Genomic DNA, 22806 nt, shown 5'->3' on the forward strand with positions numbered 1-22806 from the left:
CTATGATTAAAAATAATAACTCAGGAATTTGTCCTTGCCAGGTTAGCCACTCTTGGTTTCAGTTGCAGGTCTCCAAAATAGGAAGAATACTTGTCTGTCTCTGGGTTATGTCCAGGTGAAAGAAGATCAAGATTGTAATGCACTTTATATGTTCAAAATATGCTATAAATTATTTCAGTGATTGCTGTTCTTGATGTTATACACTGTAACATAGTATTATGAAAGATTATTTACTAGAAATAGTGTTAACGATAACAATGATTGCTTATTATGTAAAAACACATTTAAATTATTTAGCCATGTTAAATGCTTCTTGTATTTTTACGGTGAGCAAGGTTTTTGTAACTTAAGGAAACAGAGAATCAATTCCAGAATCAAGGCCTTTGAAGATATTATATGTGTTAAAAAAAAACCTTCCAGAAAACTCCCAAAGTTCAACCCCTTTATTCTTGGCATGTGGGTAACGGAAGGGGCGAAGGAGTCGATGGAGTAGTAGCTTGAGCTGTGATACAAGTTTCTGTATGTGTTGGTTCTTGGACCTTAGCTTTTCCCACATCAGGACAATAACTGTGCCAGAGAAGCTGCTATTTATCAGAGGCTCATGCGCCTCTTGTACACAGCAGCAAGCAGGAAGCATAAATTGGTACATATCAAACATGTGAGCTGAGTTGATGGTCTGGCTAAGAGGAGCCTTCCTGCAAGATGTGTAAGTTTGGATGTGAGCCATAGCTGTTGCTGCAATTTAGGGTTGTCTTCCAGGTAACATTCCATGACAGTGTTTTCCTTTTGTTCTTTTAATTGATGGCTTCCAAGTGTTTGGTATCTTTGGCTCCTCTACCAGGAACTCTCAGTGAAACTGGCTTTGTGCTTCAGCTCCAGCTCACTATTGTAGCTGTGGGAAACTGGGATGTTCCTGCTTATGGTTGCTTGGCAAAGAATAGTCCCCCCCACCCCAACATATCATGTTCAGATTGCCCTGGATATACCTCTTTCCTGTTCAGTGAGTAGGCTGGACAAGGGCTGATGTTTGCTAGATGATGTTTAGCTGGATTACTGAGCATAGCCAACTTGGAGCCAGGTCTTTAGAATCTGATGGCCTTTGTTTGGAGACTGGTGCGTTTGGCTCCTTTTGGAGATTGTCTCACCCTCCGGCTATGCAGGCATCATGACTTCAACATGAAGTCAGCCTGTTTCCCCCCCCTCCTATCTCCCTCTCTCACCAACCCGCTTTTTGTAACATCTTGCCTGATAAAGAGATCTCAAGCTCTCGAAAGCTTGCACATTTTTGATGACCTTTGAGTGGGTTTAGTAAAGGCATTACACTAATATGACTTCTGTAACGAGAAACACTGGGGTGTCTATGGGTGGTGGGAGAACATCATGGTAAAAGTGATAACAAACTTCTCTTTATTCCCTTGTTTACCTCCCATGAACCAGGGTAGGTGTCAGGAGACACACTAAGGCCGCAATCCTATGCATGTTTAGAGAGAAAAATGTCCCACACCTCCCAGCATTCCCCAGCCAGGAGGTTGTAAGACTTTTTTTTTCTGCCTAAACATACATGGGATTGTGCCTTCTTGGGAGAAAGATATATGTGGTACTGAAGAGGTAGCAGTGATCTCTGGTACGAAGGGTGTGAATTCTATTATATTTGAGTATTTTGAAGGGACTTCTCTCCTACCAGCTAATAGCTGAGTACTTAGGGCCAAACTAAGTGAGACAACAGAGATCTGTGAGTGGATCTCTCTGCTCTTTAAACTGAGGCAAATAGCCCGTACACATAAGTTGTTCTTGACAAGGCAAGCAGAGGCTTTTAGCGAGGGTGTGATTTTCATTGGGGAAATGGCATGAGGAGAAAGGGTTAAGCCTCTCCTCTCTAAAAGCTGTGGGCAGAGTCCCAGAGGGTGCCTATGTCTCCGCCGATTCCATTCCTCCCTGCTGACTCCCTTCCGCAAGCGGTGTCCCCCCCCCCCCCCGATTCCCTTCCGCAAGCAAGACCCACCACTTATGCAAGGGAGATTTGGTGCTTCCTAGAAGAAGTTCCCAAATGAGCGGAAATGCTTGTTTCTGAAAGGATGCAGATCAGTGGAGCTCCCTAATGTGAACTCCACCGAGCTGCCTCCCTTATGTGAGCTCCACCGAGCTGCCTCCCTTATGTGAGCTCCACCGAGCTGCCTCCCTTATGTGAGCTCCACCGAGCTGCCTCCCATACGTGAGGTCCACCGAGCTGCCTCCCATACGTGAGGTCCACCGAGCTGCCTCCCTTATTTGAGGTCCACCGAGCTGCCTGCCATATGTGAGCTCCACCGAGCTATCTCCCATATGTGAGCTCCACCGAGCTATCTCCCATATGTGAGCTCCACCGAGCTGCCTCCCATATGTGAGCTCCACCGAGCTGTCTCCCATATGTGAGCTCCACTGACCTGCCTTCTTCCAGAAATGAGCATGTCTACTCATTTTGGGTTGCCCCGGAAGTGCTAAATCGACATTGCACAATCACTTGCACAACAGAATTGGGGCATAAGAGAATCAGTGGGGGGAGTAAGCGCTCCGTTGGTTTCTGCCTGTGCTTCCACATTGGATACCCCACCCCACCCACATCCATAGCTATTATTTGTCTAAATTTAAAGAGATGGGCGTTTGCCTTAGAGAGGATGGGATCCAGATTACACAGCTGCCCTGGTTCTGGTGGGACTCCTAGGTAGGGCTTGTCTTTTCTCTAGCTCGGCCTTCCTCAAGCTGGCGCACTCCAGAAGTGTTGGACAACAATTCCCATCACCTACAGCCATTGGCTACAATGGCTGGGGATGTTGGGAGTTGTAGTCCAACACATCTGGAGGGCTCCAGGGTGGGGAAGGCTGCTCTCAATAGAGATTACTATGAGAGGGAAGCATTGTAGCCATGCCTGACTTGTACTAAGGGATTAGCTCCTGCCACTGAAGCCAAGATGGAGCTGCCTTCATCCAAATTTTGTTTTAAAATAGGGCTTTCAACCAATTAAGACTCTTCAGTAGATAATAATCTGCCTCTTAATCAACTAAATCTAAATGCATTTGCATATTGCCAAAACCTCTGTATAGGTGCTTTCTTGAGATCTGGAGGACATGCAAGCTAACTTAATAAACAGAAGTCGGAAAGAAACACAGTCTTTAACATTCTTTTAATTCTCTGTTGCATAGCCACAACTGATTAAAAATGGTCTCATAAAATAAAACAAGTGTGCCCTTAACTAAGACAGCCCCACTAATTAAAATGTAACTCCTGCCTATTAATATTGGTCCCACTGATTAATCAAGTAGATCTACAGAACTAAAGTTTGCAGGGCTGTTCCCCGCCCCCACCCCCACCCCCACCCCCACCCCACCCCACCCCAAAGTGGGATGTCTGTTTATAGGTTTTCAGCATTGGGCAAGGCTCCCCTCACTGCCCTTGGATTCTTGAGCCCCAGAGAAGAGCTGAGCAGTGAGGGTTCTATTTAAAGTTTCTGCTGCTTCCTGTTCTAGTCCTTCCATGTTTCTAGTTAATGATTAGTCTAATTGGCTCCTTTGTTCTGGAGCTCACTGATCTGCTCAGACAATGTTTGTTGATGTTCCATTCACCTCTTGTAAGGAAAAGAACGATTAGAGAAACTGGCCTAGGAGAGGCTGGAGCTATGCATGTTTCAGATGGCTATCAGCTCACAAGTCCAGAATCTTAAGGGATAATTATAACTTGCCTTGGCTGTAAGAAATGTTTGGACAGGCTGGGTTCTAACAGTGCTTTACATTTCCTGAAGCATTTGCTAAGAGGTTTATAAAGCATCTTGAGACTTTCTCACCTCGCACATAAACACTTCAGAAACCATAGTACTAAAGGCATCAGAGATGGGTGTTGTTGGCTTTGAGTGGATAGCGAGGCCTGCCTGCCTTTGAGGGGACAAGGAGTGGGGGAAGCCATAGTGCCTGTGTCCCTGTTGGGGTGAACCAGGAATTCCAGGGCAAAAATATTCCAGGGTATTAATTTGTACGTCACCTTGGCTATCTGTGGCTGCAGTCCCTTCCGAGAAACGCTGAACTCCAAAGACAGTGAGATTCATGAGGCTCCTGTAAAGATGGGAGCCTGCAGGGCCCCTTGAACAGACAACTTGGGGGTTCCTCATCCAAAGGAAGAAACTGCATGTAGGCAGCAGGGAAGCCCCTTCATGCCAAAAGGGCTGACTTCCATAAAGGCTTCTGGGTCAGTCTCTTGGGCTGATCTGAGCAACTGGGAAACTGTTTTGGCTGGCTGTGGGCTTCCAGCTGGTTGTGGGCTATCTTTCCCTTTCCCTTTCTCTATTTCTGGTTTGCCTTGCCCCATGTTCACCGCGACAGGAGCCAGGTCTGACAGCTCCTGGCACCCCCATCACCTGCCTCTTCATTCTGTGACCCACAACCAGTTTAACTCCCACCTTCTGCAGAGAAGGGGAGGGACCCTAGAGAGGTTTTCCTGCCAGATCACAATCTTCTGGGGACTGAGAGAAGGAATCAATAGTGTCTTCCCCTTTCTTAGCAAAGGAAATTGAGACAACTTGTGGGAGGCAAAAGGGGTGCCCAACCCGTAGCTGGATAAAGTTGATCAGGCTGTCAGGATCCATTCCCTTCCTGTGCCAAGCTGCTGCTCAAGGGAGAGGAGAAGAAATCTATCCACCAGGTCATTTAACTCTCTGGAGCAGCCTTCCCCAACCTGGGGGCCTTCCATATGTTTTGGACTGTGACTCACAGCATTCCTGACCATGGGGCCGTGCTGGCTGGGACTGATAGAAATTGAAGTCCAAAATATCTGGAGGGCACCAGGTTGGGAAAGGTTAGTCTGGAAATATTCCTGTTTTCCCTAGGACTGGTCACCCCTCCCCCTTTTTTTAATTGCCCTGCTCCTGTATATTCTTAAAAAAGGAACCCTCCAAAAATAGTAGCCCAAACCATGTTCTCTACTGCCCCCTCCATAATGTGATGTAACTCTTCCCCTGTGTTTTTGCATCACAATGTGAGGATGTCATGGCACAGGATAAGTGTTATTACATCTTATGGAGGCAGAAAACCTGGCACAAGAGTGCTGTGTTTGACAGCAGTCCCCAGTTTTCCGTAACGTGCGATTGTACTCTGGCACACACAGATGTAGCAGCTGAACTTTTTCCCATCACTGGTGTCCACGTCAGGAAAAGCTGCAGCTGCTCAGTTTCGGGGGGGGGGGGGGTTGGGTTTGAGTGTTGCTCTTAAAGTGCAGGAACTGGGCCAGTAAAAAAAAAAAAAGGTAGCAATCCTACCCTGCCATAATTTCCCACAAGGCCACAAATCCAATTAAATTAAAGGGTCAGTGCTGTTCCTTACATTCAGGAAGAAATGCTGAGCGAGTGGGAGGAGCTCCCACAGCAGGAGGAAGATGGGCAGCTCTGAATTTGCATGAAACAAATGTTCACTCTGTGCTTAGAACAGTGTGTAATGCTCTTTGTCTTTTGCAGTGCGGCAGAACTTCATGGCTTCTTCCAGGCTAATAATGTGACTTACTTGGCCCTGATATTTGAGAAGGAGGACTCCTTTTTGGGCAGAGAGGTGACTGTTAATTGACTGATTTAAATACCTTGTAGCAGGCTTCCCTGTAGCCACTTGTCTGGCCCCCTGTGGTGAGTCAGGATGGCCTCCAGGCAACCAGGCAGGGAAACTTTACAGAATTGGATTCTTTTTTTTTTCTTTTATGTCACAAATTACTTAATGCAGGTATGCACAAACAGGTGGGATAACTTGAAAAAAAAAAATCAAAATTCTGAACTAGCGACTTTGTGAAAATATACAAGGGTGTCTTGGTTCCCCCTTCCTGCTTCCTTGCAGAAGGATGCCCCTTGATGCAGGCTCTCTGTGGGAATATGACCCCTCCTGGAATGTTTGGCAGTTACCTTTTGGGCTGTGACACTGCCCACCATATGCATCCCATGAGTCTGGAATTAGTTTTCACCTTTGTTAGGAACTGTGATTCAGACAGATGTGGCAGGATCAAGCTCAATGGGTGGCAAGGCAGTATTTCATCACCATCTTTCTATTTTATGTAGCAAATGAACAGAGCTACTGAGCTCTGAACAACTGACTAAAAACCTCAGAGTCCTCCCTGCAGGCTTACAGTAAAAAATTTCAACCACACAATAGAAAATGGAAGGCAGAAGAAAGAGGTAACAATAACCCAGAGTTCTTCAGAGTCCTGGTTTATCAGGAACGAGCGAGCGTGCTGGCGCGTGCTGCCCCATCACCCTCATTTGTATCTTTCTGCCAGTGGGAACAGCTAAAGAAAATAGGAAACCTCTGACTGTAGCTTGGTTAGTGTTACGTCTCACAGATCGAGGTATCATAGCTTGTTTGGCCACTGCAGGAGGAGCAAGTGGAAGCAATCGGGTGGTGTGTACCAGCATGCGGGGTTGTTACTACTACATCTGAACCAGCTCAGACTTTAGAATTCAAAACAAGGTAACCTTTTAATCTCGTTCAGAAATATTTTAGCAGGTTCTTTCTTGCAGAGTCTAGAAAACAACTAAGGACAAAATCCTATGCTTGTTTAGACAGAAAAAAATCCTACAACTCCCAGCATTTCTTGGCTGGCCATGCTGGCTGGGGAATGCTGGGAGTTGTAGGACTTTTCTCTGTTTAAACATGGATAGGATTGCGCCCTTAGTCAACAATATATTTGAGCAGGAACCCGCACAATGCTTTCTGCTGATCAGCATCTTTAATTCAAGGTGATGAGGAAGTCTTTCAGATTCTTCTCAACAGTTGTTTTGCAAGAGCAGCTAAAGTAATCTCATTGTGAACAGTATCCTCAGTGAAAATAAACTTGGCTTATATAGACAGTAAGGTATTATGTGTTTGCGCAAACTACCTGCTCTGACTTTTCCTGACAGGCTATGCTGGAACTTCTGGGTTTAGGTCAGAGTCAGGCCAGCCAAGCTGGAAGGTTGCACAGTCCTTTACACCAGATGTAATATGAATACGTGGCACAAGGATATAAATCCAGATCCACACTCCTACAAATGCTCTCATGTGTGATCATGTGAGAACTCTGTCTGAAAATGTGAGTCTGCTCTCTCTCTCTCTCTCTCTCTCTCTCACACACACACACACACACACACACACACTCACTGAAGGAGAAGCCACTGGCTGTCTTTCTGAGTCCACTGTTTATCTCCTCCTTATCTCTCCTCCTTATCTCTCACCTTAGCAGCTAACTTTCCTGAAGAGTTGGGGAGGGGAGGAGCAGGGAACATTAGCTGCCAAGAACAGAGGAAAGGGGAAATAACTAAGGGACAGAAAGAGGCAGTTATTGTGTGTGCACGCATTTTATATCCGCTCCTGTTTTCCCTGCCAGTTGGTGGAGCAGCCTTACATAGGAAGATCTTGCATGGGAGGGGCAACATGTAGCCAAAGTGTGTTGAGAGCTGTCTCTGTGACTGAGGCACTGCCATATTGGGAGTATTGTGCATGTAGAAAAACAGAGGTGGCAAGTAAGCAAATAAGGAGGAGTACCTACCTCACATTCCTCTGAGCTTTGCTGTCTTACAATGGATGTTCCATTAACTCTCCAGTCCTTAACAATTTGAAATTCAGCAAAACATACATTGGGCAACTGGTTTCGGAAGGCAGACTAATGTTCCACCCAGTTTGGTTTATGCTCCTGTTGGAGAGGGGGAGGGTAAGGACAATAGAGCATTCCTCCACAACGGTGCCATTCCTGCTTTACCTGTATTAACTGTGGGTCACCCGCTTTCTTACTTACACACACACACACACACACACACTTTAAGACTACATTGTGTGAGATCACTAGTAGTCACTTAACCTCCTTTGTTGCCAAGTTGGAATGCCTTAGCTTTGATGAGTCACAGAAGGCTCCATCTGCATGGACCGTTTTAACATTGCACCTTTTTATATACTGTACTCACTACATCAGAATAGCCCCAGAGCTGCTTGCTGAGAGTCCTGAAGGGCCACCACTGCCAGCAGGAGGCAGAGAAATCTCCCCTTTTCATAGATTTGCATGCACACACCTAAGGACGAGCCATCGGTTGCCTTTCTCCATTCACTGTTCATCTCCCCATAATTCTCTTGATGGCTAATCAATGGCATAAAAGAAGAACATGTGTGTGCGCGCGTGTGTATGTATATGTGTATATATATTTGGCGGCCTAGAAATAATTTTAGACAGACAGATTGATAGATCCCAACTTCAGTGACGTTTCCCTGCTAGCGGCCTGGAGGTAATTGTCCACTGTAGCCAGTGAGACAGATGGGTCCTAGGCCACACAGCAACGTACTACCCCTTGGCAAGAGACTTCCTCCCTGCAATGCCTGATCCACACAAGATATGACCCTGTAGGTGACTGCTTCTAATACAGCGGCATCTGTGCAGCAGAGAGCTGGGGTGGGGAAATAGCCTGTTGCAGAAAATACTTAACATGTGCAAAATGGGAAGACTTTCCTGGGATGCAAAGTTTGCAGGGGAAGGTCACAAACAAGTTTAGCAAATACATGGTATTCACAGTGGTTGAACAGAGAGCTGATTTGGGTGTCCCAAGTCTGTTAACACAGTTTATCAAGCAAAGGCCAAACACTCCTGGCGGCTACATCCTACTGCAGCGCACCCTTGTGATAAGAACTGGGGCTAAGAGAGGGAGCAAAGATAATTGTTCTTTAATCATCTCAAGACGTAAGGCAGAGTTTGAGTACATGCCTAGCTGCCCCTGCTGGCAGTTAACGAAAGAGGCACACAGTGTATCTTAGTACCCTTTTTAATTAAAAATTCTAATGCACTTTAACGAATGGATGAAGGTGCCAAATGCTTGCAGGGAGAGATAGCCCCTCCCCTTCTCTCCATTTCAGGTGTCATCGGAGACTGTGTGGGGTGGAGGGGGGTAAATTATAGTTCCAGGAGTTGTAATGGGATATTTCACAGGCATTCTAGTGAGTGAGTATTCCTCTAGAGTGTTTGGCTCTTTCAGCGAGGAAGGGAGCAACCATTAAAAGACACGTCTCACTAATTAGGCATTATTTTAATCACTTTTATCAACTAAGCTACACCAATTGAATTACTGTAATTTCCTGTGTTAAGCACCAGTAGAGTGTGAGTGCTCAGAACCCAGAAATGACCCGGCCCCTTTCCAGTGGGCCCTCCCCTCATACTCCAAATACTGAGACTTCTACAAATGGGTTCACTCTGCCCACCGCCCAGGAAAGGCAGGGATCACCTGATCTCAGAACTTTGCTGGAAGCCGATGTCCTGGAGCTCCGTGCCCAGTTCTTCCCTGTCTTTCGTCCAGAACAGAGCTCTCCTCTTGCACGCTCTATTTTAGCCTAGTACTCTCTCAGATTTATAGCGACTCCTTTGTGTTTTCTGATCTTTATATCTACCTCCGTTTGGCCCCTCTTTTTCCCTCGCCATTTTTTTTTAAACCTCAGTTTCCCACCTCCATCTGTCCTAGGAGGCTTCATCAGACAAGCACTCAGGGGAGTCCCTCAAGCCTAAAAAGCAAAAGGGAGAAACACTTCCTCAGATCTGACTCTTGAGTAGTGAAAGGCAAGCAGTGCACACTGCAGGCCACCAGCCGTTCCATCCCTCCTGCTTCGCTGTCCTTGGCAGCCACCACCAATCCAGTTGCCACTACTGAGGGCCCTTCAGTACTAAATAATGCTGCTCACGGTCAGCCTCATAATCCATCCCTGACCTCACTGGTCACAGCTGCCAGGATGAGGCATTGGGCAATTACTTGCCCAGTGCTTGTGGTGAGCAGTCGACCCCAGAGCTTGACCTCCGAGGCAGCTACATGGGGTCCGACAAAAGCCAACATGAACGGAAAAGCAGGGAGAACAGGCCTTGATCCTGCCACAAGGAAGCAGTAGAACTTCTAGGATGGGCAGAGAAATCTGTTCTATCCATGTTGGTTCAGTACATAAAAGAGACCCTCAGCATCACAGCAGACTTCTGCAACAGGCAACACCTCAACCCAGGTGAATAGCGCCTAGATCAGTCAGAGTTCCATTCCCTCCAGGACCACTTCAGAAGGATCTCGGTGGACTTGTTTGCATCATCAAGCAGCCACAAACTACCATGATATTTCTCCGGGTACCTGACTCCCTCCATAGAGGCACTAGACACCCTCAGCACCCCACGGCACAGGGCTTTCTATCGATCCCCCTGCTCTCCAGGGTGTTGAGGAAAATCTGAACTGAGAAAGCATCAGTCACCCTTGTAATCTCCTTTTGATGATGGAGACCTTGGTTTTCAGAGGTCCTACAGCTAGCACTGTTGGACTGCTGGTTTCTGCCACTCCTGTTTCACCTCCTGTCTTAAGGGCCATTCCTGCACAAAGACCCTGAGTAGCTGCGCCTAGCTGCTTGACATCCGAAAGGGAGATCTTCCTAGCATTAGGCTATTCCAGCGGGGTTGTGCATGCAACTCTCTTCCCCAAGGAGCCATCTACTCTGAGAATTTACAGAACTATGGAAGGCCTTCATCTGAATCTACTGGACAGCCATCTGTCAGGAATGCTCTGGCTTGGATTCCTGCATTGAGCCGGGGGTTGGACTCAATGGCCTTGTAGGCCCCTTCCAACCCTACTGTTCCGTGATTCTATAAGGGGTGCAAGTCAGTCAACCACAGGGAGGCAGGCCTAAAGGATCTTCTCTTTCTACAGTCAGGCCTGGCCTTGGGTCTGAAGCGGAACAGCCTCTGCAGATAAGACACAGCTCTCTCTCTTTTCTCCTCTCCAAATCTGGTTGCAGATCTCTGTGTGTGCATCCACACCTTGAGGTTCCTCTGAGGAGCGTCACTGTTTGACCCCCTACGGAAAGTTCCTCTGTGCCTCCCCTTGTTAAAGGTGGCCTTAGTCACATCCGTCAGAAGAATCTCTGAGTTGGGGCTCTATCTGTTGGAGACCACCTTTGCTTTTCCCACAGGGACTCTGTCGTACTCCAGCCAGATCTGTCACTCGTCCCTAATGTTAACTGTCTTTCATGGAATGTAGGAACTCATCCTTCCCTCCTTATGTCCCAAACCCTTTCTGAGAGGGCGTGGCACAAACTGGATATGTGCAGAGCTCTCAAGATATACATGTGCCAGATAGCATGGCTCAGGCCCATCTCCTTTCACCCCACTTCCTTTGGGGGAAAAGGCTTGCAGAGCAACTATAGCTAGATCTGCATCTCTGTGTCTTATGAATCCCAGTACCTCCAGGCACATCACAGCTGAACTCATGTAAGCAGAAGCTGCTTCCTTTGCATCTTTCCTAATGCTCCTCTTGCAGAAACCTTCAGGGCAGCTCCATGGTCCATACCTAGCACTTCACCAGGCTTGACAAACTAGATATGTGTCCTTCTGCAGAGGCCACCTTTAGGAGATGAGCGCTCAAGCAGGTCCCCTCCTTCATAATCTCAGCCACTAACCCCCACCCCTTTCAGTGAGGTAGCTTGTCCACATCCCATTTGTGGATGCCCCCTCACACCAGACTGAGAATGGAACATTGGCCGCTTCCTGTAAAGGTCCCTCCTGGTTTGGTGTGACTAAAGCATCCACACCGTACCCTGCACCTGTGCTGAGCCCCTCCTCTCGCTGCTAGCCCCTTCTCTCTGCAGGCTTTCCTTTTCTTTCATGCTGTTCCATGAATACCTTTCTCTTTGTGCTTGGCCACGGATTGGAACTGGGCATGGAGCTATAGGACAACCAGCTTCAGGCTGATCCTTGCCATTTCTGGGCGGTGGGTGGTGGGGAGTCAGCTCGTTTGTGGATGCCTCCATGAGACAGAACTAGAAGGAACTTTCATGGTAAGTGACCAGTGTTGCGTTCTAGAAACCTGTTTGAATGACACCACTCCCCATTGTACACTCAGTGCATGGAGGGGAAAGTGAGTCCTCACCTGCTGCCCCTGCACCCACGTTTGGTAGGACATCTGCTAAGGGCAGTGTCTCCCCTCTCCTTCTGTGTCTTGGGTACAAACAGGGCGTAGGTGAAATAGAGATGATAAAGCTGTGAGTAAAGAAGAGGGCCTGGGGCCAAGAATAACAAAGATGGGATCAGGAAGGGTTTAGCGGTAACTGACAGCGCAGAGCAGGTGAAAGATTCTCTTAGAAGATACAGGTTTTTGTTGTAACCAGGCTTGTTGCATCTGGCCGTAAAAGCTTAACTCCATAACAATAACAGACGTAATATCTGATTGTAGGTAATGCTGGACATGCTCCAGTTTGAGAACATTGCAGTGAGGCGAGTCCTGCAGAGCAATGAAGAGCTCGTGAAGAGGTTCAGCGTCACCACTTTCCCTTCTGGCTTCCTGCTGGTCAACAATGGCTCTCGCAGCAGCATCCCCGTGTGAGTTCCTGCTCTCATCCCGGTGTTACCTGTTTTTACACAATAGTGTTTTTAGTAGGCATCAGTTCTCTACTATCTATATCCATTCTCTTTAAAAGTCCCATGGAATAAGTATATATTCCAGTTTTACAGCCTGGGCACAGCACCTCAGGCACAGAGGTGATGGCTAATCAAAGACACATCCCTAGGCAGTTCACCAAGCAGGTGCTGCTGTGAAAACCCCATTCATTTCAGTGGGGCTTGCCTAATGCTGCTGTGCAAACTCCGTAGCAACACAACTCTGATTGCTGTTGGCCATGCTGGCTGCTGGTTATTGGAGTTGTAGTCCAACACATCTAGAGGGCACCAGGTTGGGGAAAGCTGGTCCAGATGGTTGTGTGTCGATGTCCTGGCCTTAGCTTGAGAAAGGGCTGGTTACTTCTGTTAATGACAATACCAGGTCCTTTGATAGTGGGGCTCTGCTTTGGTTTGTTTTATGCTTGGGACAAATGTTTTTTGGGGGATCCTACTGTGAGGGGCGGGAGGGTGGCACAGATGGACAAACCCATCTCTGCTGGTTAACCCCTGTGAGTAATTTGCACCCAACATCTGTCTGGTTTAAAATATTTTGCAAACAAACTGTCCATGCATTTTCAGGTTTTGCTCCATAACCATACTTTATTTTCAGGATCCTGTGAGATTTAACCCCTTTCTGTGTGAGAGGGGTCACATCCAGTCACCTGCAAAGCAAACAACTGTGTACAGGTTCCTAGATACCTTCTGTGGGTAGTAGGACACCATCCTTGGTCTCTGAAGTTCAGCTCCAGTAGAGATGGGCAGGCCTCAGACAACTGTGTCACCAAAGGCTGTTTTCAGCCAGCTGCTTGGGCGTGCAGGTGCTTGTCTGACACCTGGGCTGTGCTGTGCTCTGCGTGAGAGAATTGCCATTGGAGGGAGGATCCTGTTGTATCTGCGGCCAGGATCACCAGTGTCTCTTCTGGGTGTGGCTCGAGTGGAGAGGTCTCTTAGGGATGATACCAGTGAGACTAAAGGCTTTCTCTGATTATGGAGGGTGTGGATGTGTCATGAACATTCCTTAGTGACGCATTAGGAGTGCTGCTGTTGCAGAATGGCCACTGGATCACGTAATTGTATGTCTCTTGTACTTACCTCACACGCCTAGAGCCTATAGCATCCTCTAAAGCAGCCTTCCAGATGTGTTGGAGCCCAGCTCCCACCATTCCCCGCCAGTTGGTGCTGACTGGGGGATGATGGGAGTTACAGTCTAACACATCTGGAGGGCACCAGGTTGGGGAAGGCTGCTCTGACGCATTGGGCTTCAACGAATTGGCCACGCCCCTGCTCCTGAGGTTGTTTACGGAAGGGAGAACGTAGGGGGAAATGGCGTTGGGGAGAGAGGCAGAACAAGGAGCTTAGACCTAGACGTTGATTTTTTAAAAATGTTTTAATGTTTGAGGTGGGGGCAAAAGCTGGCTCCTGGATTGGCAAAGGTTGAAGCACACTGCTCTAGAGGTTTCGTAGCTCACTGGGCCTATCTACACTGTAGAATTAGGCGGGCTGAGCAGTCAGTCCAGGAAAAAAGCCTACAAATTGTGGTTTTGTGAAGGGGCGAGGCTAGAGATCTTCTGACCAAAGTTTAATTCCCAGGAATCTCTGGGAGGAGTCATAACGATGCAAGTCGTATAACACCAGTGCGTGCATCGTGCACCCTTGCGCCCTCTTTCAGTGTGGTTCATTGTATAGATGGACTGGTCCTTGCCAGGGAATTCCGCCAGGGAATTCCGCCAGGAAAACCTACAACTTTGGGCTGCTAAAAACATTTGGGGTGAGCAGCAGCACCTTCTCAGCTAGTCTTTGCAGAATTGCACCCAGACTCACAAAGAGCAGCGCAGGAGCCGTGTCGGAGGGCCAGCTGGGGCACTGATGAGTAGCACCACCCTAGAAACTTCAGTCCTATTATTCTAGGTAAAAAGTTTGCAAGGGGCACTGTGTTCCTTGCATTGGCGAAGGGGAAGGCAGATGTTAGGAAGAGGACCGTGATGGGGAATCCTCTTTTAGTGCCTTCTCTCCCCCCGCCCCCCCCCACACACACACTTGCTGAGTGTCCCTGCATGGAGTAGAATTGAGGCAGTGAAACACTTGTGTCCAACCCCCCCGACCCTTGGTAACTGTCAGGCGTCATTTCTGTCGCTTGCTCTCTCTTTCCTTAATGAGCTGAAAGTTGTAATAGTCCCCCTATTATTTTAGGTGGGTGTTTTATTTTGCATGATTTTAAATCGATAGAAGACCATTGAGCACGGCCTTCTAAACTGCCGGCAAGCGATCAGCTCTGTTTCCTGACGCCCCCCCCCCCCAGCTGCTGTGCTCCCCCACGTGCTTTTCTAATTGCAGAAAAGTTCATTAGGAGCCAGACAATGGCTGGTGCTGAGATGCTGGCGGAGAACAATGGAACCTGCGCTTGGGCCCTCTGGTGGATTCCTGCTACTGAATAGTGCATTAAATGACAAGCAGATGGCCTCTCTCTCTCCCGCCAGCCCCCCATACGCATGCAGCTCTTAGCGGGTGATTGATGTCCACCTGGCAGTGAAGGCTGCAGTGCGACAGGCAAAGGGGCACGTTGGCACAGTGGTTTTCCTTGGGCAGGTGCTTAGGGACGTGATGGGACCGCTCACCCCTGCACCGAAGGGGAATACGCCTGTTCTGCCCCTGCCGTTGCTGGCTTCCTAATTGTTGCACGTGGAATTTGCAGGCCTTCCTCGAAGCACCAATCGGGGGGCGGGGGCACCTCGTGCCTCCCATGCCCGCTTCACCCAACAGGAGAGCCATTGTTTTCCTTGCCATGGAGCTGGTAGAAGAGAAAATGGTTTGCGACTGTGCCGCCGTCTCCTGGCCTTCTGCTTGCAGAGAGGCGTCGGGCCGAGGAAGCAAAGTGTCCAGTGGCTGCTCCTGGCTGTGGCTCCTGCGGGGCTTTGTTGCCAGTGCTGTTGGCTTCCCACACTGGCAGGCAGCTTTTTGCTCCTTTGGTTCTGCTTTGAATTGCAGGGGAAGTCGGCTTTTCTGACCAGAGTTTCCTGCTTGTACCGTGAGTCACTGTGCATAAAGATAGGGGGATGGTTGAGGCTAAACGTGTCCCCTGTTGAGCCTCTGTCTGGGATGAGATTGATTTCAAGGGGAACTGGATAAAGAGGGAGGGAGGGAGGGAAGGAGGGAGGGAGCATGTGTTTGAAGACAACCATGCTTCTTCCCTACTTTGAATCTAGCACATCAAACCCTGTGTTGGTGCCCAGCCATAATCCCCTGTTGTCCAGCCACCTTGGGCCTCTAGGATCCAATCTTTATTTCTCCGGTAGCTGCTTTGGCACGATCTAACGAAAGAACATGAGGCTGCTGTGAGCCATGGATAATTTCACTTGTTGTCGTAGCAGTAAATAATAATACAGTTGGTATGGATGAAATTATGACTAACGTTTCTGCCCCAGGGGTTATGCAGTCGGAAGGCATGAGTACAGGACAGCTCTTCCTCTGTGCCAAACTGCTGTGTGTTGTTGCTGAGAATCTGCATGAAGGATTCCAGTTTTTGCCTACAAAATGAATAATGCAGCAAAGGCAGTATAATTAATTAGATTTTGCTGGTTTTGCATAAACCTTTGTGGTTTGCTCTGCTCTTTGATGGTTTGCTTCTGAGCCCTATTTTGAGAATTTTGCAAAAACTACCTGCTATTTTCCAAGATGCTTGTATAATCTTATGAACTAAAGGGTGGGGGGGTAAACATTCTGTTTTTCTATCAGATTCACATCCTGCTCTTCCTAATAGGAGCCCAGAGCATGGGGCTTATCCCATTTTAATCTTGCAACAGCACCTGTGCTAGGTTAGGCCAAGAACCACTGAGTGAATCAAGCAGGGACTTGAACTTACTTCCAAATGGGACACGCTAACTATCTACCAGAAAACAAAGATTCTCAAGGCCCACATCATTCTTCAGGTATTAGATTCCTTGTAGAATTGCAGAAAACAGACCATCGGGGTGGATTAAAAATGCCAAAATACAGTTCCAGAAACAGCTGCTGAAAGAGAACTTTCTTGGTGGGTGTCTTCTGGAAAGCTTCTATCCGCGTAGTGGATGTTGGTGTAAAAGGAACTGACTGTGTGGAGAGTGGGACAGGGCAAGGGTGTTTGCACAGCATTGAGGGTGTGAGGGCTTATAGGAGGCCAAATGGGAGACTAAAGCAGCCTTTTCTAACCTAGATGTTGGTGGACTACAATTCCCGTTGTCCCCAGCTAGTATGGTCGCTGGTTGGGGATGATGGGTGTTGAGGTCCAGGGCTAGGTAACCTGGTACCCTCCAGATGTTTTGGACTGCAACTCCCATAAGACCCATCCAGCATGGTCACTGGCCAGGGATTAAGGGAGTTGTAGTCCAAAACATCTGGAGGGCACCAGGTTCCCTTCCCCCACTGTAGTCCAAGAATATGGGGGGTGGGGGAGCGGTTGGAAGAGGCTGGACAAAACTAAGGTCTGCGAGTGGAGGACTATAAGCAATGGTCAGCCAGCACTCTGATGTCCTCGGTTGCTCAGAGCACCCTCATCTGCTTCTTCTACGGCTGTGGCCACAAGATTGTGGACAACAAGTAGGGCAGAAAGTGATCAGTTGTATAACTCGTTTTGGGAGCAGATTTGGTGCTTCATTGGCACAAAATTTAAAATCTTTGTGTGGGGTGGGTGATGTAACGGTATAGAAGAGATGCATCTGTGTATATTAACGCTGTAAAAAACTTTTCCGTTTCCTCTCTTGTATGTGGGTTTGACAGTTTCTCTGATAACTGAAGGGGATGCATGGTTAGCAGGAAAAATGGCCCCACTTTCTCAGGTGAATTTCCCCTCATATTCCCTCCCAGGAACGGTGACTCAAGGGCCTCTTACAGAGACTTCCTGCAGAAATTACCTGGGGTCGTTAGAGGCAACTCCTTCAAACCTACTGTGCCACCCAGTCCAGGACCAGCGACTACTCCTGCACCCTGGCATGTGGCAGACAAGTAAGAGCCCTCTTAGCTGCTCCCAATTTTTTGATCACTTCTTCTCACCTAGCACTACCTAGATGTTCTCACAGCACCTTTGCTGGCCCACCCTCGCCACTCAGGGATCGTAAGCAGCTGATGAAGCACTACTTTAGAAATTGACAGATGATGGGCCCAACAAACAGCATGACCACATGGAATGGACAAAGAAGAGGCAGCAGGCGAAGCAGCTTCCATTTTAAAATGTTGCCAGGGTTGCCACAGTAGCCAAACCAGCCCTGGTGCTGGGCAGTGATTGAACAGAGTGTTGATGAATGTGGTTTCTCTCCACGGTCCATGGGGAAAGTGTTCCTGGGCTGCCCCACTGCAGAGTGTGTACAATGGAATACATGATTGAATCTACCTCCGTAAAGATAAAAAGCACTCCCTGCATATAGAAAACCAGAAGTCAGGGAGAATGATTCTTGCATAGTCTTCTCTCTAAAGTACTAAGTTTCTGTGTTTAGGAATTTTTGTTCATGAGGGAGTGTTCCATTACGTAGTCGTCGTCCCCCAACACACACGTGGGTTGAAGTGGTACAGTCTAGGAAGTCTGCCATGATGTGCTGTTTGTCTAAAGTGCTTAGACAAAGATAGAGATCAAATGAAGAAGCAGGATGGCTTTGGGTCTCCTCTGTTTTGTTTAAAGTAGCATCCAAGCTCTTTAGAAGTCTGCTAGTCCTGGGCAATCTAAAAGCACCTACAACTTCACAGTGGGGCTAACGATTCAATTGCTGCAATGCACTATACATGGGGCTGCCTTTGAAAACGGTCCGGAAACTTCAGCTGGTCCAAAATAGGGCAGCTAGATTGTTAATGGAGACTGGCCAATATGCTAGTGCTTTATGATCTGCACTGACTGCAAATCTGTTTCTGAGCCCAATTCAAAGTGCTGGTATTAACCTACAGAGCCCTAAATGGTTTGGGGCCAGGTTACCTGAAGGATCATTTTCTCCCATATATACCTGCCCAGGCCCTATGATCATCTTCAGTGGCCCTCCTCTTGATGCCCCTGCCAAATGAGGTGAGGCTGGTGGCTACTAAGGAGAGAGCCTTTTCAGTGGTGGCACCCCGGTTGTGGAATGCCCTCCCCAGAGAGGCTCACCTGGTGCCTACATTGTGGTCTTTTTGGCAACAGGTGAAGACCTTTCTATTTTCCCAGGCCTTTTAGCCTTTCAATTTTAAACCATGTTGTTAGTGCATTTTAAGATGTTTGCGCTGCTGCTGGCTTCTACTTCGGTTTTTACCCTGGTTTAATTCTGTTGTTTTGAACTCCTTGAGTTTTTTATATTACATTTTACTATATGTTTTATGTTTTTACATTTATTTTGTGAACTGCCGAGAGATGGGCGGTTTAGAAATGTAATAAATAAATGACTACATTCATTGGTTCCCAAGAAATCTTAAGAAAAACAGCAAAGAAATATTGGTCTGGAACGAGAATGGCTACGGAGTACGAACACAAGGCAATCCAATATGATGGAGCGTACGCTGCGAAATGGTGGCTTAGTTCAGGATATGATTTGAAAGGAAACTCGAAAGAAGAAGAAGAGGAGGGAGGGCTAGGTTAAAGAAGAGATAAGACATGTCAAGACCTGGATTTTCTTCCTTTCCCTCTGCATCACTATTTCACCCCATGATTCCATTGAAGAGCTGGCTGATGGGGGTCAGAGTTTCCCCTCCTAAACTCCTGCTAAAATTTGTTTCCATCCTGTTTCGGATGGAACTGTCAAAACTACTGGCCAATGTAAGGTTAATAATGACAGGGAATATGTTACGCATGAAGAGTATAATGCAGGTGGTGTCAGTGACCTAGTAGTGCTTGTTGTGTAAAAAGAGAGGCAGCTGGGAGCGCAACACTCCCTGTATAGCAGGGGTGTAGAACCTCAGGTCCAGTCACCAAATCTGGCCCACCTGGGATCCCAGTCCAGCCCTGCGGGGTTCCGCTGACCCCACCCCTTCCCCCAGCCACCAATCATTTAGTGTTTCTCAGCTTTTCTGCAGTTTCCCCCCATATGCTAAAAGGAAAAAATGCTGGCAGTAAGAGCTTTAAGCTAAAATATGCTGGTATTTTTTGGTATGCTGGCTCTGCTCCATTTGGCTTTGGCCCCAGCTACCACTGGAATGCCAGATGGAATATTCTGCACTGCTGCTGCTGTATAGTCGGGTGTTTTTAAACGGGTGTTTCATCTGTTCGGTGGGGAGACCAGCACCCCTTCTGACTCTAAGGCAAGATTCTGTCGCTCACTGGCCTTCAGCTGATGGGTCACGCCTCACTCAGCCCAAAGTGCGTCAGCTCTCGACCTGTGATCCATGATTTCCCCCTTCTTGTTTCAGGGTTTCAGCTCATCTTCCATCCCTGGAATGGAGCTTTCTCCTCCACACATGATACAATAGTCTTTTCTCAAGCCAAAGCATACCCAGTCCCTTCAATGTATCTGCCCATTCTGATTACCTTTGCAAGACTAAATGTGATAAACCTGAAATTGAATTTTGGTTGCTGGATGATTCTTTAGTTTAAAAGAAGTGGGGTTTTTCCCCTTATTCGTTTGAAAGCTTGTCCATTAACATTACAGTCCTGTTGATCCTATGAATGGATGTTCCTTATTTTGCAACACCATGGCTGTATTGGGTACCGCAGATAAAGCAGTTGTGCGGTGACCCTAATTTTTGAAAGCTTGCTCCAGAAACCTTTGTTAAGCTGTAAGATGGCTGTCAGATTCTTCCCTCTTTTAAAAAATAATACTTTCAGGAGAAGATTTATTTATTTATTTCTATACCGTGCAATAGCCGAAGCTCACTGGGCGGTTCACAAAAATTAAAACCGCAAAGTGCAGCAGCATCAAACAATATAAAAAATGAAAGCTTAAAGCCACAATATAACAGTACATCCAGAATAAAACTTAGCAGTGATGTAGAGATTTAAAACACAGATTTAAAACACAGATTTAAAACACCAGAGCTAAAAGACTAGGAAGCAAAAATGCTAAAATAATGGGAGAATAAAAAGGTCTTCACCTGGCGCCGGAAGGAGTACACTGTAGGCGCCAGGCAAACCTCTCTAGGGAGCTCATTCCACAGCCAGGGTGCCACAGCAGAAAAGGCTCTTTTCCTGGTAGCCACCCGCCTCACTTCCTTTGGTGGGGGCTCCCGGAGAAGGACTCCTGAGGATGATCTGGGCAGGCACATATGGGAGGAGGCAATCCTTCAGATAACCTGGCCTCAATCTGTTTAGGGCTTTGAATGTTAATACCAGCACTTTGAACCAGGCCCGGAAAAGGACTGGCAGCCAGTGCAGCTGGAAAAGGACTGGCGTAATGTGTTCTCGTTGGCCGGTCCCTGTTAACAATCTTGCTGCTCTATTTTGGACTAGCTGAAGTTTCTGGACCATTTTCAAAGGCAGCCCCACGTATAACGCATTGCAGTGATTCAGATGAGAGGTTATCAGACCATGGATAACTGTAGCTAGGCTATCTCTGTCAAGGGTGTAGTTGGTATTCTAGCCTAAGCTGATAAAAAGTGTTCCATGCGACTGAGTCCACCTGTGCCTCAGGTGACAGTTCTGCATCCAGGAGCACCCCCAAACTATGAACCTGATCCTTGAGGGGGAGTGCAGCCCCCTCCAGCTTGAACATCACCTAGATAGGCAGGCAAACCACCGTCTTGTCTGGATTGAGTTTCAGTTTATTGGCATTTACCTTAATTTGGGACACAAAGGAATTCTGGTGCACTGGCCAAAATCCCTTCATGGAATAAGCAACAACTTGTGGCATCTTCAAGACTAAACGGGTCATGTGGGGCATATATTTTTTGTGAGCTAGCACTTACTTCATTACCATGGGGCTGAGCCTCTGCCCACAAAAAGGAATGCCAAAATACAGTTACTAGTTCTTAAGGTGCCAGTTACTAGTGAAGGTGCCACAAAACTCTTTGTTTTTGCTGCAGTAGACTAATATTGCTGGCCTCCTGTAACTTGGGAAGAACCGTAGATGACTCTGTAGTCAGTTGTAATTCTTCCTGGAGGTTTGAAAGAGGTAATGAAAGATGGGGAGCTAAGATCCCCCTTTCCCTGGGTTGCTGCAAGTTCCATGCCCACGGCTGTCACTGTCTCCACACACCCCTTTTGCTTCTGTTGACAACTGATGGGCCACATGGTGCCAGATTAGCTGGATTAGGCCCTAGGGTTGCCAGTTGCTGATTCCTGATATGTTAGTTATGTAGCTACAATATTGAACAGGCTGCCTCTGCCTCCCTCCCTCCCTCCCTCCCTCCCCACCCCCCTCTCTCTCCTTTTGCCTTTCTGGCCATTTTTCTGCTGCAGGAAAAAGTTGTACATGGCTGATGTGGAGTCTGCAGTGATTTACACCCTAAGGGTGGAGGCAGCACGGTCCCCCCTCATCGAGGCAGAGCGGCTGTCTGCACTGAAGCAGTATGTGGCTATATTGGTCAAGGTGAGCTTTATGAGGTCTCTAGCCCCGAAGGGCTTGCCCCAAGTCCCAGCTCTCCCTCTTCCCCATACATCTTAGCAGCTTCTACCTATACCTGTTGTCTTAGTAGCTACTTCGTTTTTAAAAGTTGTGTGGAAACTATTAATTTTCTTCTGTGTTTTTCCAGTCTTAAGAGTAATCTGTAAGCTAATGATTTCCTCTTTTGCCCAGTGTGCAAAATGTGCTGTTAGGTTTTGGCCACTAGGTGGAGCAGTCCACCTAGGAGCCAGCTATTTAACTCCTTATGGCCCTTGAATTTTCTCCCATATTATTGTTTTCCTTTCATGTGCATTCCTTCGGGTTTGGAAACTGTACATTCGAAAGAAGCCTAACAGTTTGGAAGGCCCGTAGCTTTGCAGCTGTAAGTTTTGATCCCCGGCATCACTACTTAGAAGATCTTGGGTTGGGGGGAAGACGGGGACCAGGCTTGAGGCATCGGAGGGCTGCCCCCACCTCCGCCGATCCAGCACTACTGCGCTCATAAGATAGATCTGTCTTCGCCTGCTTCTGCACAAGGCAGCTTTGCTTGCCTGTTCTTTTGGCCCAGTGTGAAATGGGGGAGATCTTGAGGCTCAGGAATGTGTGCTTTGGTCCTGGTCTACACTCTTCCTAGAGAGCACCTACCTAACCACTACATTTTAGGAAAAGAATTGCAGGAAAATTGTATTTCTGCAGCTTAGAAACAAATCAAATGAATCTGCCTTAGAATGAATGGCCACCCTCCCATTTAAAACTGTTTCTGCTCACTACCTGGGAAGCATAGCAGGTGGGTCTGTGGAGGCCGCATTAATAACAACAGAGGACTCTTTACCCGCTTCTGCTATTATTCACCCTCCCAGTCAATTTCCCTGTTTCCTCGCCTCCTGCTTCGTTCCCCTGTTCAAACTCTCATTTCCCCACTTGTCTGTCG

At 47.6% G+C, this 22806-nt stretch overlaps 1 protein-coding gene across 1 annotated transcript in view; it reads left to right on the top strand.

Annotated features, from left to right (window-relative positions):
- QSOX1 (quiescin sulfhydryl oxidase 1) overlaps positions 1-22806 on the top strand; it is a 93971-nt gene that overhangs the window by 51287 nt on the left and 19878 nt on the right. The window contains exons 5-8 of the mRNA XM_084851280.1: positions 5477-5567; positions 12209-12354; positions 17251-17388; positions 21731-21860. Of these exons, the coding sequence (XP_084707406.1) occupies positions 5477-5567; positions 12209-12354; positions 17251-17388; positions 21731-21860 (505 nt within the window). The remainder of the gene's footprint in view (positions 1-5476; positions 5568-12208; positions 12355-17250; positions 17389-21730; positions 21861-22806) is intronic.

Source organism: Heloderma suspectum, chromosome 4 (genome assembly GCF_057233095.1).
Source record: "Heloderma suspectum isolate Gila_16-S chromosome 4, 16-S_ref, whole genome shotgun sequence".
In the NCBI taxonomy this organism is placed as follows: domain Eukaryota; kingdom Metazoa; phylum Chordata; class Lepidosauria; order Squamata; family Helodermatidae; genus Heloderma; species Heloderma suspectum.